This window comes from Odocoileus virginianus, chromosome 1 (assembly GCF_023699985.2).
Source record: "Odocoileus virginianus isolate 20LAN1187 ecotype Illinois chromosome 1, Ovbor_1.2, whole genome shotgun sequence".
Classification (NCBI taxonomy): domain Eukaryota; kingdom Metazoa; phylum Chordata; class Mammalia; order Artiodactyla; family Cervidae; genus Odocoileus; species Odocoileus virginianus.
Window position 1 is genome coordinate 52,152,640 of NC_069674.1, and position 16,161 is coordinate 52,168,800.

Here is a 16,161-nt window from a genome sequence, read left to right on the forward strand (position 1 = left end):
ACCGCTTTGGTAAACAATCAGGAAACTCCCAAGAGACTGGTGGCTGGTTCAGTGCAAACGACTCAGGTCTAAGGTCCAGAAGAGCTGGATTGAAACCCTAGCTTCTCCATGGCTGAAAAAAGCATTAGTGCTCTGAGTCCCGATTTTTTTCCTCATTTCACTGAAACTGATAGCACTGGTCACTTCTGTGTTCCCTTAAGCTGTTGCAAGAGCAGAGGAAAGGAGAGCCATTTGGAGGATTTTGCACCCAGCCAGTTGCACACAGCGAGTGGGGCTTACCTTGCTCTCCTGCATCTTCAAGTTTCTCCACGGTTTCCCCGGGGCTGTGCTGCTCTTCTTCCACCACTCCCGTCTCTACCAGCAAAGAAAAGAAACACTCCCAGTCAGGCACCTGAAGGTAAGCAAAGGAGCCCATCCTTGGGGATGTCTCTGGGCTGTCCAAGGCAAATGACTAGTTCCTCTGCCTCCGCTTTTGACTTGGGCTCTTCCTGCACTCCCACAGCCAGCTCCCTCCTGGCTGACCTGGGACCCTCCTCTGCACCCTAAACAACTGGTGCTTTGTTACAGACCCTTCTTATCTTCTCACTCTCCAGGTGACATCGTCTGCCCCCTTGGGTGCTGTTGACTCCTATCTCTCCAACCAGCGCAGGAAGGGACTGAGCCATCTGAGGAATGGGCAAACCAACCCGGGAAAGGAACCAGTTGGCAAAGCAAGAGGAGCTTCCTCCAAACCCTCGCAATGATCCCCGCAAATCATTCTGCAGAAGGCAAATACTCCTGCATCTGGAGAGCGTTGGTCCAGAGCGGGCAGGAACGGAAACACAGGACAAACTTCACTATAGAATGTTACTTATATGTGCCACAATTCGGTGAGTAGTTATGACGACCCCCATTTTTCAAATGGAAAAATGAACTCCAAGAGGTTGAATAATATGCTCATGGAGCTCATAAGAGGCAGTCAGGATTTGAACACGGGTCTTCAATGGGGGTCTAGCATACTTTGCTCCTTCCCACAGCCACCCCACTGGGTATGACGGCCACAAAGTTAAGTTCCTTCTAAAGTGAAAATGGTCCTACAGAAACTTTTCTTAAGCTGGTGTTTAATTGCATGTATTTTATGATTACAAAGTATCTTCTCTGTTTTGTATAGTTTTTATACCTCCTAAGCATAGATAAATAAATTATACATCTTATTATTCCAAAATCCAAATGAACAGAGTGGGTAAAATATCATCCAGAACACCATGGCCTTGGACACAGAGCAAAGTTTCCTTGTCCACAATTCATACAACTTGTTATTTTAAGTCAATTCAATAACTGATAATTTTCCAAACAGTTAATCTTCAACCTGCTAATTGGCAGATTATTGACAGACCCTCATCTGTAGTGGCACTCTGTAAAATTCACAAATTTGGGATTTCATTGAGACTACCCAAAGTATTGTAGATTCTGAGAATGACAGTTGCTGGTGTATTGTGAACTTCAAGTATCATGTATGTCACAAATATCAAAGATTTTGTAAGAATAGAATGGGGTTTTGTTGTCCAATGCATTTTCAGACCAGTCTGCTACTTTTTTCTAATCCTCTTTGTTAATGGGTTTGCTTTCTTCATGGAAGAGAAGAAAAAGGTGGAGTTAAAAGCAGTATGCAAGTACTGTTCTAGAAATATTGTCACACTTGTACATGCCTGCCTTCCAAGGTCATGCACACACACAAATACATACATCCAGAGTCAGTAGACAATATACATTCACACAGTAGATGTTTCATCCAAATATTAATTTTCACATATCTTGGTCAATTTAAATATGTTTAAGGAGAATCCTACCATACCTATAACAATTTCTGGGAGAAAGAAACTTTGAGTACAGAAGCATTTCCTAAGCCCCAACTAAGCCAAAAGCGCTCTGCCTCATACCGTCATCCCAGAGCTCCATCACTGACACCCACATCGCCATCCAGGTGGGTGCCATAATCCCCATTTACAGAAGAGAAAAGTGAGGCTCAAAATAAAAGGTGTGCCACAGGTCCTAGATCACTCACTGCAAAGTGAGTTTCCTCATTCAAACCAGATCTGTCTTGCCTAGAGGTTATAAATTTTGGAACGGGGGGAAGACAAGAAATAAATTTCAAACAGTCCTGATTCTTCGTCTACAGCAGTCCTCATCTTCCTGCTCTGATCTGCTCCTATCAGCTGAAGAGCAATTGTTCAGTAACAAAAGAACAAAAACCTCAAAGAGAATTATGCCAACCTTCATCACTGTGCAGGCCCTTAAAAAGGCAAATTAATACCCTTCCCTTCTTTGGGGAAGCTGCTTTTCTTTTAGCAAAATCACGGGGCAGAACTGTTCTTTATTAGCTTGGCTTTCATTCGCCAGAAGACAACACAGGTGAGTTCCAAAAGGAAAAATAATTCACAAGAGACAAAGTGACAATGGATGTGAGAACAAGAAGAATCAAGGGGTCGCCATCTCTCAGTCATTGTATCAATACTACTACTTTTGGATGCTATGGAAATGTCACCATATCATGTTAATTTCTCCAGAGCACATAAAATGAATGTCCCAGAGCTACAGACCATTCCTGACTTCCTGCTTTCTCTTCAAGTACATCGTTCAATAATTAAAATCTATTATATTCCCAAAGCAAACCCACCTCAGCAGACATCAGGGAAGAGAGAAATGGAATTTTGATAGTAGGTCTCCTACTAAATTGAAATGAAATCAGCTTAATGCTAATTATTTTTCACATTCAGTTTCTATTTTTACCAAATGGCCTAACTTTTGAAGTGCCAGCTGAATTAATCATTAACTTTCCCGAGCTATCAACACTCAGCTAACCCTTCAAGCCCTATTTCACCCCCCATCAGTTGTTCCAATCCCCTTACTCCAGCCCAATCACTCCCTTCTCTACATCTATGTGTACTTTTGCTCATATAATTAGCATTTAATATATATATTTAATGCATTAAGTGTGTATCATACATGTGCCAGGCAATAGATAGGAACTGAAAACAAAATGATTACTAATAATAGCTGAATTCACTGAATGCATACTAAGAGCAGATATTGTTCTAAGTGCTTTGTGTATATGAATTTATTTAGACCTTGTAAATATGACCAATTCTACAGATGAAGCAAACTGATTCACTTAATAACTTACTCAGGATGACTCAGATTGTAAGTGATGGGACCAGAATTTAGACCCAGACAGCCTGGCTCTACAGCTCTGGAAATTAATCACTACAACTGCCTCTCATTCACATTCCAGGGCCTCAGAATCGAATGAAAGACCCACATGGAATCAGGAGATGACACAGAAGTGTCATATGATCGAATATATCAAGGAAGGGGGACCAGTAAGACTGGGAGAGTCTAGGAGGAATGTGTCAGGAAGGGCCAGAGGGCGGTGATATTCCAGGCATTTTTAACAGTTTAGTAACTGACGCTACACCTAGATCTAAATCTCTCCCAGGGCTGAGTACGGTTGTGTGCCATGCTAAAGTTGTTTCAGCCGTATCCGACTCTCTGTGACCCCTGGACCCCTGGACCCCGCCAGGTTCCCAACCTGGCTCCCAACCAGGAGACTTTCCCAACCTGGGATTGAACCCATGTCTCTTACGTCTCCTGCACTGACAGGCAAGTTCTTTACCACTAGCACCACCTGGAAAGCCCACAGTTGTGTGATATCCTAAAAAATAATTTTGCCTGGGCACATAAGGAGTGGTAAACCAGTCCACCGGGGCAGAAATGGCCACAGTGGAAAGGGCAGTGGAGAGCGCTGATTTGTATTTGCAGATTTCCTTTGCCAGTTTCTATGGGGTGAATACTCCTACCATAGCAGATTTCAAGTTACCAACCAGACATGACTGAACTCGTTTGGGATGAGATGGGTTCTTTGGATGTCACGTACCGATTTGCGCTGGCACCAGCACACCACTGTGTGAAGTTCCTCTAGTGAGTACCAGAAGCTGAGGGAGCCAAGAGTTCAGTGGGTACAGAAATACCACCCCTGACAGAGACAGGCTGAGGGCACGCAGGAGGGCGAGAACACCTGCTCGATCTCTAGCAGGCTGCAGCTGCCAGGATGGTACATAAGTGTTAAGGCCCCCACAGTAAACCGAGGGGAACGGGGATATAAACCACAGAAACAAGGCAAGGAGCCCAGAGGAAAACAGTAGCACCAGAAGAGAGACTCAAGGTGAACACCAAGCCCAGTCAGAAGAGGAAACACCTGAGTTCAGGTAGGCACAGCCTTCAGGCAACATCCAACCAGGTCTTGAAGTCAAAGTACAAAATCCAGAATGCCTTCTCTGCCAGCTCCCCTTCTAACACATCTAAGTTCCTCCCAGGGCCTCCTTGAGGCTCTCAGAGGAGGACCCCGCGTTAACCTCCACTGCAAGGCTTTCCACAGCACACTAATTATCCATGTAGATGCCTCCCACTAGGCTGGGAGCCCCTGCAGGCAAATAGCATATGATGTTGGCAAATCAGTAGGCCAAATCTGGCCCACCACCTGCTTTTATAGGGTAGAGAAGCCAAAAATGGTCTTCGCATCTTTAAATGGTTGGGAGAAAAAAATCAAAAGAAAAATAATATTTTATAATACATGTAAATTATGTGAAATGCCAATTTCAGTATCCATAAACAAAGTTTTATTGTAACACAGCCATGTCCTTCATTAACGTATTTCACACTACCATATGGTCCATAAAACCTAAAATGCTTACTCTCTGGTCCTTCACAGAAAAGTTTGCCAACTCTCAGCACGTAGCATGCCCTGAGAAAGGAAACACTGAATCAATGCTTGATTAATGATTATCTGACCCTAGATGCATCCCCAGCCATTTTTTAATCTCATAACTATCCGAATTTTCCTGGTTGGAGGACCCTGCTCACCCAGCAACCAGCATTGTTTTCCAGCTCCCCCAAGCACTCTGCTACTAATGAGAACCCAAATGAATCTTCCCAGATTGGTTGCTTCCAATCTGTCTGTATAAGGATTTCCAAATCTGTATTTCTGTGGAATTTGACTAGGAGTTCTATTTAAAAAAAAAAAAAATATATATATATATATATATATATACATATATTCCACAACTAAATTAGCTTAATAAATGTTGAGCTACAAACCGGTGCTGTGACAACCTAGAAGGGTGGGATGGGGTGGGAGGGAGGTTCAAGAGGGAGGAGACATGTGTATATACCTGTGGCTGATTCATATTGATGTAGGGCAGAAACCAGTGTAACATAGTAAAGCAGTTATCCTCCCAAGTGGCATTAGTGGTAAAGAATCCACCTGCCAATACAGGAGACACGAGGCATGGGTTTGATCCCTGGGTTGGGACGATATCCTGGAGAAGGAAACGGCAACACACTCCAGTATTCTTGGGATGAAAAATACCATGGACAGAGAAGCCTGGCGGGCTACATACAGTTCAGAACGTCGCAAAGAGTCGGACACAATTAAGCACACATACTCCCAAAAATAAATATAAAAATAAATAAATGTTGAGCTAAACATGCTTCTTAAGCACAGAATTCCACACAGCCTTTAAGATACTCATGTTCCCTGTGAAACTCCAAACAATATTTCCCAATTTCAATTTGCCCTTTGAAATCTTTTTGTTGTCAACTGTTACTCAGATTCCACTCTGGGAATCCAATTCTAAAGGAAGTAGAGATCTGACAAATATATGGTCATCAAGGCCACATGGAGAGCTCATTGTTTTTTACGGAATATCCCTAGAAATGGACACACTTCTGTTTTTAATATTTATCTATTTATTTACTTCTGCACTGGATCTTAGTCGCAGCATACAGGATCTCTGATATCCAATATGTTGCAGCATGTGGGATCTTTAGTTGCAGCGTGCAAACTCTTAGTTGTGGCATGTGGGATCTAGTTCCCTGACCAGGGATCCAACCTGAGCCCCCTGCATTGGCAGCATAGAGTCTTAGCCGCTCCACCACCAGGAAAGTCCTGCGAACTCACTGTCACAACCCAAGTTACTTGGCTTAGCCATGACCACCACTCCCTGTCCTTGGCTGTGGGTAGCATAAACCACCTGGAGCCACAGCCCACATCACCCTGGAGAGAGCAGTCACTGCTCCGCCACCCAAAGATCCTGCCACCGCTGTCACCTTCAGTGTTAACTCTCTCCACTCCTGCAGGGCTTTGCTGAAATGTCACCTTCTCAGCAAGTCAGTTCATTTCAGTCGCTCAGTCTTGTCCAACTCTTTGCAACCCTATGGACTGCAGCACACCAGGCTTCCCTGTCCATCACCAACTCCCAGAGCTTACTCAAACTCATGTCCATTGAGTCGGTGATGCTATCCAACCATCTCATCCTCTGTCGTCCCCTTCTCCCGCCTTCAATCTTTCCCAGCATCAGGGTCTGTTCAGATGAACAGGTTCTTCACATTAGGTGGCCAAAGTACCGGAGTTTCAGCTTCAGCATCAGTCTTTCCAATGAATATACAGGACTAATTTCCTTTAGTACGGACTAGTTGGATCTCCTTGCTGTCCAACAGACTCTCAAGAGTCTTCTCCAATACCACAGTTCAAAGGCATCAATTCTTCAGTGCTCAGCTTTCTTTTTAGTCCTACTCTCACATCCATACATGATTACTGGAAAAACCATAGCTTTGACTAGATGGACCTTTGTTGGCAAAGTAGTGTCTCTGCTTTTTAATATGCTATCTAGGTTGGTCATAACTTTTCTTTCAAGGAGTAAGCATCTTTTAATTTCACGGCTGCAGTCACCATCTGCAGTGATTTTGGAGTCCAAAAAAATAAAGTCTGTCACTATTTCCATTCTCGGCAAGGCCACCTTATTTAAAATTACAATCTCTCCCCATCCAAGATTATGGGTTTTTCCTTAACCTAACTACTTTTTCCCCTAACATTTATTTCCTTCTAACAAGTTATGTAATTTACTTCTTTACTGTGTAAGTTCCAAGAAGCAGAGACTTTTTATCTATCCCCAGTGTGTCCCAAGCACCTAGAGGAGTGCCTGACACATAGCAGACATTCAATAACTATTTGTTGAAGGATTAACTGAGTGAATAAATGATTATAGCCTCTGATTCCCCCTCCAGTATTGTACCCACTGGCTTTGCATCCAGGATCTAAGAGATAACAAAGGAGGGGCCAGATTGTGCAATGGTTAGAAGATTTGCTTTCACTCTGAGACTGGGAAACATTAGAAGGTTTTGACCACAGGAGGGAGATATCTGACAGCATTCTTAGCCCAAGATGCTGGGAAGTGAATCCAGTAATTCAGATAAGAGATGATGGTGGCTTAGATCAGGAAGGAGTGGAAGTGCTGAGAAGTGGTGAGAGTCTATCATAACCTAAAGGCACAGGCAGCTGAATTTGTTGGTAGAGAAGATGTAGTGGAAGGGGAGGGGGGAAAAAGAGTCAAGGATGACTCCAAAATTTTTGACCTAAGCAACTGGAAAGATAGAACTGCCAAAAACAGAGATTAAAAAAAAAAAAAAAACTGCAGGTGAAGTAAGTCTGGAGGAAGCAAGGGCAGGCTCCTACTGCACTCAGAATAAACCCAAACACATAACCACAGCCTCCAGGTCCCTGCATGATCTGGCTTCTACCCACCTGTCCAACTTCATCTCATGCCAGCCACACTCCCTCATCTCATGCCAGCCTCCTTCACTGCCTTGAACAAGCCAAACTGTCTGCCACTTGAGGATCTCTTTGTACGCTGTTCTCTCCGCCTGAAACACAACCCCACTCTCCACCACTCCACCTTCCTGCTTTAATCTTTCAGGTCTCAACTTACAAGTCACCTCCTCAGGTGGGAACTCTTGCCTGACTTCCCAATCGAGTTTATTTCCTCTGCAGCACCTACACATCTGTCCATCTTTTTTTTTCCCTTACCTTTCAAATACACTTTTATTTTCCTTTTTCCTCCTCACATACAGAACTTTCCCACACACTGAATTTCTTGCAGCTATAAAGTCATTCGATATTGGTCAGGTACCATTTTATCCCCTAAAACCTTGCTGGCATCAAAATATGACAGTTAACCAGTGTTAAATCTATAAAATATTTACATAGCACAGCACATTTAAGCTTTAGACACTTGGCAATTAAACCACATAAAAACTGGACAAGACCGCCAACGTACATGTTTAGAATCAGGTGCTCACAGTCCCTATCTGGTGTCTGTACATGGTTCAAAAGGCAGCAGAGGCAACAGGCAGTTACTCAGAAGGACATGGACCACTAGTATCGGGAAGCACATTATGTTATCCCAGTGTCACGCACCACTCCACCTTTCTCCAAGGCAGTCTCATAATTCTGGAATGGCAGGTCCCGCTGATACAAAATGAAGTAAATACAACGTTTGCTCTGTGGAGACATCCTAACTCCTACTATGCATGCATGGTGATCTTGAATGCAACTGGTCCTAAAAACTTGTCACGGTCATTGTGGGTTTTTAGGTTGGGTGATCCATCAATCTTGCCCTCAACCATTACTTCTTTTACGTCACCATCACTACCAAAGCTGAGCTGGATGGCAACTAGTGGCTGCAGGTAGCTCCCATACAGTTTTTTCCCACAAAATATGGAAACTATTTTAAATCTATCATTCCATTGGGAGAATAAGTTGATAGAACTTCAGTGCTTTCACTCTTTCCAATACAGTCTATCCTTGGTTCTCCTTGAGGCTTTAATCCAATTATTCTGTTCATTTTCACAAGAATACAAGGGTTTCTTGCTTGGTAGCCAAACGTGGGATCATCCACACCACTGCATGCTTCAAGAACGGCAAGAGGAAACTGACATGCTGTGTATTCTAGACCCTTCGGCTCAAAAAGTTTCCACTGGTACAATCTGTGAGAGTCTTCTGTTCTTCTAAGCCATATGGCTTTAGAAATTTTTAAGGTCATCAATGTACCCTTGATAGGATTCTGAATCAGACAGGCGGAATGAAAAATCCAACACCAACACTGGTTTTGGAAAAACCTAAAATCCTGGACTAGGACCCCGGTCACAATATTTTGGAACCTCATCGTTCAGAGTCTGAAGCATGGTCCACATTGTGAGTGAAAAGAGTGCAGCCAGGAACCCATAAAAGACCAGGTAGAAGAGCAAGATCAAACCCCAGCTCTTGGCGGTGCACCCCAGGAACTCTCCGGAGGTCCAGTTGTAGATGAAGAGCTTCCACTCGGCCAGGCTCTGGTTGAAGTCCTCACGGTGTGCGTGCCGACTGCTAGGGGAGCGGCGGCCGCGGGGCTGGAAGCTGCGAGGAGCCCCGAGGCCCCGTCTCGGTTCCGTCTCGAGCGGCGCCGCCCGGCGATGGCGACGGAACGCTGGCTGCAGTGAGCGCTCAAGCCGTCTGCGCCGCACCGCGCCGCCGCTCCGGCCCGACGTCTCCCATCTTCTTTCTTTATTTAACTTGACTATATCTTGTCTTCTCCACCAGTTTATGAGGTCCATGGGAGCAAGGACATGATTGTCTTTGTCACAACTGCATACCAAGTGCCTGGCATGTAATAAGAACTCGGTAAATGTTTATCAATTGGTTGGTTTGAAAAATAGTGTCCATATCTGGGGGGATCTAAGCTAAGCAGGCATTTGTCACTGAGGAAAACAGAGAAAGCAAAATGTTGTTAGATGCTTGGAAGAGAAGCATCGTTCATTCATCACCTTAGCCACTGTTTACTGAGCATCTCCCATTGATGAATAAGCCCTTTGTATTCTGCAAGAGAAAGCACAGCCTCTCAGCGCTGATGAGCTTTTAGTCCAGGACGGCTGACCCCGCGTTGTCCTGAGCCACCTGCTCTCTGCTTTGACCACTTTATATAGGGTAACTGGTACTTCACAGGTACAGCAGCATTTAAATTAACTTGCCCGGTGTTTTAATTTAGAGTTTGGTGGGGAGCAGATTCTGATAATGATGCTAATACATTATGGCTTACGAAATGTGGGACACTGGTGAGAAGAATAATTACCATCCACACTTCTGTTACCCAGGGAAAATTAGTGGATCCCCTCCAAGTCTTCACTGTGTCTTTTTTCCTTTACTGTCAGTGTTGTTCAAAAGGTTCACGAGAGCACATGTCCAGAATTACTGGATAAAGTAGGGCATTTGGTGGGAAATTTTTGGATTGGTGAGAAAAATGATATTAGAAAAAGAATAATGAGAAAGCCGTGGGGGACACAAATTGCTTATTTATTAGAGATACACACTGACATTCTATGAGTCCAGAAAAAAAATGAAGGAGAAGAATGGCAAAATGTTTACAATTGGTGCAGTTTTATGTCAGGTACATGAGCATTCAGTATAATATTCTCTTTATTTTTGAGTATGTTTGAAGTTTGAATTTTTCCATAATAAAAAAAAATTTTTTTAAGTCTCTTGTAGGATTCTGGGAAAACCTAGACATGGATGGTGGCAGAGAAAATAGAAAAGAAAAAGAAAAGATTGACTAATTGAATATATTTGACCTTGATACCAGATTTGATGCAACAACTTCAGCTGAGGGAAGAAGCAAAACTGACTCATTTCTATAGCCTTGGAAATAGAATAATGTCATTAAAGAGAATCTGTCTATAGATTCCTGAACTTTAAACAATGTACCTCATTGGCCTGTATGTATGGAAATTAATAAACTATGTAAGTTTAAAAAAAAATGTAGGGTATTTGGGGGATTCTAATTATTCAGATATGTGCTAGGAAAAGAGGGAACTAAAGTCCTCTATACTCATAACTGATGGGAATTAATTGGGAATGAATTGAAGATGAATTATTAAAAGCTTCAGAGTTTAGACTTGCTTCCAGCTCACTTGCTCAAATCAGTTTCTACACCTTGCCTCTGTCTCCCCATCAGAAATGCCAATGAGCCTGGCAGTACCTCACACTATAGCAATTCAGCAATTACTGCCTGGGATCAAGAGTAAATGTAGTACCTCCCAGAAAAATGAAACAGATTCACAAACCATATTTGGTCATCTTTCCCATAAGATGGGAAACATTTGAAATACGAATCATCCCATACAGGGCACCTACTCTGAACTAGCTACAGTGCCGGACACTTTCCATAACTTCCTGAATCTTCACAATGGCCCTAGAGGCAAGAAGTGGCTTCACATGGCAGAGGAAGACGTTGAAACTCAGCCAGGTAAGTGAATGCCCAGGGTCCCACTTGACAAATGCCTGGATACAGCTAGAATTCATCTCTCTCTGGCTCCAAGGCCTTGTTGAGCTATACTGATAGACTTCGCCTTGACTGTGAACCATGGGGATACAGGACGACCTTTCCTGTGTCGGATTTAAAAACTGCTCATGAACCCACAGTGCTGAGTACAGACTATCTAAAGGGAACTAGGGAAAATGTCAAATTAATTGGGATCATCACAGGGTGAGATTCCTACTTAATAGACTAACTACACACTGGGGACCCGGCCTCAATACAGCCAGAATTGCAAACCACGGTATTGTCTCATTCAGGGAGTGCATTTGGACGTCTAGCTCCCTTCTACCACCTTTGATGAGAGTGTGTTCAATAATCCACACTTGGGTAAGGGACTGGGCCACTGAGAGATGGATGAGGCCCTTTTGGTAGCCCCAGGTCATGTCATATTCCACTCTGACCTCAGTTTCAGAGGGAGAGGTCAGAGGCTGGATATGGGAACAGGATAGACCCCACACACACACAAGCTTGTTTTGCCCCCAGAACAGAAGGGCACTATGTTCCCTAGAAATGCTATGGGTGGGAGGGAAGTGAGGGCCAAAGAGTCAGGAACTGCATCTGCTGACTAAGGGGAGTTTACCAACTAAAACAATCAAGCAAGGACACTGGTGCCCTGGGAAGATTTTCCTATTTCCCGTCTTGCTGGGACCTCAGCCTTCCTTCAGCTTACACACTCTGCCTCCTCTTTGAACACTGACTTAGGTGTGTTGCTTTCCTTTCCAATGCAGGACAGGTGACTACAGGTTTAGTGAGAGCCTCATCACGTGAAATACCCAGAAGGGGCTGGATGAACGCCTGACGGGGACAGCAGGAACGGGATTCAGATTTGACATAGGGTATTCATTCAGTCTCTCGTGTTCAAATGCACCAACTGTTGAGCTACACTAGTGCACAAAGTCGGCCTGATCCCATCACAGAATTTACAGGTCAGGGGAGAAGACAGGCATGAGAACAAAGGCAGAAACATGTAATTACCAACAGTCATGGTGCTATGAGTCAAAGAAGAGGGGGTATGAAGAATAATAACATGAGAATAAAGCACTTCAAGGAGAGTTCAACTTGTGTTTTAAACTGTTCACTGAGGCAGTTGGAGGCCCATTTGGAAGCCATTTCATTGACCTTGGGGAAGGGTGCTATGCCTTGAACCAGGTGCTGGTGGTAGAAGTAGGGTAAAGTGATCCTATTGGATGCATTTTTTTTTTTTTTTTGGCCACATATTCAGATAAAAGAATGCTGTATAGAAATGGAAGTGGATAAACAAACACTCACATGGATGAATATCACAAAATAGCAATGAAAAGTGAAACAAAATGCAACTTGCAGTGGGATCTTAGTTCCCAGACCAGGGATTAAATCCGTGGCCCCTGCAGTGGCACTGTAGACTCCTAATCACTGGACCACCAGGGAAGTCCCTGGATGCATATTTTGGACACAGAATTGCCAGGACTTGGTGGGACTGGAGAGGTGAGGGCTGGGAGGAGAGGTGAAGAAACGGAGACGCCACCCAAGTTTGGGACTGGACAAGAGCATCTGAAACTGTATGTTTAGAATACCATATAGATTCCCAGGTGATGGGGCTTCAAAATGCACATTAATAGGCAAGAAGTGGGGCCAGCTATCTCTTGGAGAAACACAGGAGCCACCAGGGCCTAAAGGCATTGCTACCTAAAATACCTTTCTGATGTTGGGGCTGAAAGGAGAAGCAAGTGAGGTTTTACCCAGGTGCCCCAATCTCCTTTCTGTTCTTCCCCTTCCAGGATCCCAGGATTTCTACACTACCTCCAGCTGGTACATTATTTGAGAGATAAACATAAGACATTCCTACAATCAGTAAGAAAAACATACAAGACCCAGTAGAAAATGAGCAAGAGATGTGAACAGGTCTTTCACAATAAAAGGATATCCAAGTTGCCAGTAAACACATAAAAAGGTGCTCAACTGCATTAGTTATTAGCAAAACACAGAATAAAACCATAATGAACCTACCCACCAAACAGCTAAGATGAAAAAAGCTAATGATACCAGTTGCTGGCAAAGATCCAGAGCAGCAAACTCTCATCTATATTATGAATGGGAATTTAAATTGACACGACTACTTTGGAAAAGAAGTGTTTGACAGCATCTGCTAAAGCTGAACATATATATATATATATATATATATATATATATATATATATATATATATATCATAACCCAGCAATCCATTCCTATGGATTTATCCAATGATATGTATATGTATTTGTGTCAGAAGATACATATGAGAATGTTTTAAGGGGCACTATTCAAAAAACTAGGGAAAACTCAAGTGTCCATCCACAAGAGAATGGATTAATTGTAACATATTCAGATAAAAGAATGCTGTGTAGAAATCAAAGTGGATAACCAACACTGAATGTAAGAGCATGGATGAATCTCACAAAATAACATTGAAAAGTGGGAAAAAATGCAAAATTTTCTGTGGTTCAACTTATATGAAGTTCAAAACTGGCAAAACTGGTGATAAAAGTCAAGAGAGTAGAAGCCTTTGGAGAAGGGTGATGGTGATTAAGACCAGATATGAGGAGGTTTCTCTGATGCTGATAATGTTCTTTTTCTTAATCTGGGTGTCTGCTACATGGGAGTCCATTTCATTTAAAATCATTAACCTGTGCCTTGTGATTTGTCTACATTGAAACTTATTTATGCTATACATCAATAAAATGTACTCTAAAAACATCTTTGGGGAGAGTGTTTGCCTATGGCAGGCAGGAGCAATACAGCTACAATAAATAACCAAAAGCATAGTCAAGAATAACCAAGGTCATAGCCGATCAGTGCCAAGCACCAACTTAAAAGAATGAGGATGAAAAAATAATATTAATAGATTGTAAAACCTCTTTAAAATGTTTATTATCTAAGCCTTGAGGTACTGCTATCACAGCATTTGGCTGCCAACTTAGGTTTTGTCTATATGATTTGGTTGTATTTTGGAAATTTACAAAGGCATTGTTGCATCCTTTCCAAGGCAGGCTTTTGTACACGTATACAGGTACACACCCATCTACCCACAAGGATATATACTGTACATAATGTAGTTTGTGACTATAAAACAATAAGAATGATTCCCATAACCACCCACAAAATGAGTCTGATTATTTTATCATCACACCTGCTCTATGTGTGCATGCTCCTTGCCACTGAATGCCCATTACAGAAATCCAAAAATGATTTGAGAAGCTGGCCTGGTCATCAAAAAACTGTGCTGTGCAGTGAAAAAAAAGACATTCTCTGGATAAAAACACATTTATCTATGTGCCCCTGGCCAAATGATTCAACCTCTAAGACTCAGTTTCGGCTCATATAAAATGGAGGAAATTCTACATAAATTGTGAGACTGGAGCAAGAATTAAATAAAATAATTTACAGGAAAGTGCCTGCCATGTATTAAGCCCTTAACAAATGCTAGACAGCTGCAGTAATGTAGCAGATAGTTTATCTTGCAATTCTACTCATTTTAAAGTAAACACATTAATAGTCTCTAGTTTTTTCCACAGCTGAGTGAGAACAAGAGTTCAGGTCTTTTGATCTTGCTTTATAGACATTTTCAGAAAATGTTTAAAAATATGCCAACCCTGTCATTTCAGAAGGAAAAGCAGACACATACAGAGAAGTAGAGCATTGGAACCTTAAATTTGAAGTCATGGAACAGACACCATTTCAGGTATGCACACTAACACTAAAAATAAACTGAACCACCAATTAATGATTCAATGAAAAGAAGGTCCAAAATAAAAGTCATAAAAGTAAATTCATTCTAATTTCATAATTTAATCAAATTTATTTCAGTAAAACTAAACTACTTCCAGTGACAATAAATAATTACTAAGCAAAAAATAACTTCAACTGCAACTGTCTAAATAAAAATCCTTAATTTGGGGCTAACTAAATATGTAATATGTCTTTAAAATTTTTTTCCTGACCTATATTTTTTTCAACATAATTCCACTAACATTTTGACCACATTTGTGATTAGAAAATGAACTTACTTTACCTGAATACCAGGATATTAACTAAAGTGTGGGACATTTGTATAATGGACATTAAAAATATAACCATAAAAACTGCATTTCTAAATATTGAATGGACCACCTACAAGGATGCTGAAGTCACCCTGAACAACAAGATTGGAAGACAACAGTGAGCTAGAGTAGGGGGAGGATGTGAAGCAAGTGCAAAGGCCCTGGGGTAAGTGAGATGTCACTTTGAGGAACAGAAAAAAGTTCATTAAGAATGGAGAGCCAAGCACCATGGGGAAGGTAATGGAGTAGAATGCAAGGCTATTTTTATGAAGACTTTGGATCACATTCTAATGAGTTTATTTTTTATCCACAGGGAAGCTATTAGAGGATTTTAAGTAGAGAGAACTGCAATCAGATGTGTGTTTTTGAAAGATCACTCTGATAAATAAACTATGATACATCAGATAATGAAGTATTGGTGGTGGTGGTTTAATTGCTAAGTTGTGTCCGACTCTTGGCAAACCCAGGGACTGTAGCCCAATAGGTTCCTCTGTCCGTGGAATTCTCCAGGCAAGAATACTGGACTGGGCTACTATTCTCTTCTCCAGGAGATCTTCCCAACCCTGGGACTGGACTTGGGTCTCCTGCATTGCAGGGAGATTCTTTACGAACTGAGCCACCGGGGAAGCCCATTGAAGTGTTATTCCGTGCTAAAAAGAAATGAGCAGTCAAGCCATGAAAAGACATGGGGGAAACTTAAAAGCATATTTCTAAGTGAAAGAAACCAATCTGAAAAGCTACATACTGTATGATTCCAACTATACTGACATTCTGGAAAAGGCAAAACTATGGAGACAGTAAGAAGGAAAGATCAGTAGTCACCATGGGTTAGAGGAGAAAAAGGAATGAACGGCAGAGCACTGGAGCTATTTCAGGAAGTG

At 42.3% G+C, this 16,161-nt stretch overlaps 1 protein-coding gene, 1 long non-coding RNA gene and 1 pseudogene across 7 annotated transcripts in view; 1 reads left to right on the top strand and 2 right to left on the bottom strand.

Moving 5' to 3' along the window:
* The window catches only part of PDE1C (phosphodiesterase 1C), a 585,243-nt gene that overhangs the window by 518,601 nt on the left and 50,481 nt on the right, over window positions 1-16,161 (bottom strand). For all 6 annotated transcript variants that reach the window (XM_070468251.1, XM_070468240.1, XM_070468248.1 and 3 more), the window contains exon 2: window positions 280-354. In XM_070468251.1, coding sequence (XP_070324352.1) covers window positions 280-354 — 75 coding nt within the window. The remainder of the gene's footprint in view (window positions 1-279; window positions 355-16,161) is intronic.
* Window positions 309-10,696, top strand: LOC139035256 (uncharacterized). Its single transcript, XR_011487915.1, has 3 exons — window positions 309-397; window positions 594-869; window positions 10,384-10,696. It is a non-coding gene; the product is annotated as an uncharacterized lncRNA (long non-coding RNA).
* LOC110147423 (sodium/potassium-transporting ATPase subunit beta-3 pseudogene) lies at window positions 8,113-9,465 on the bottom strand (annotated as a pseudogene).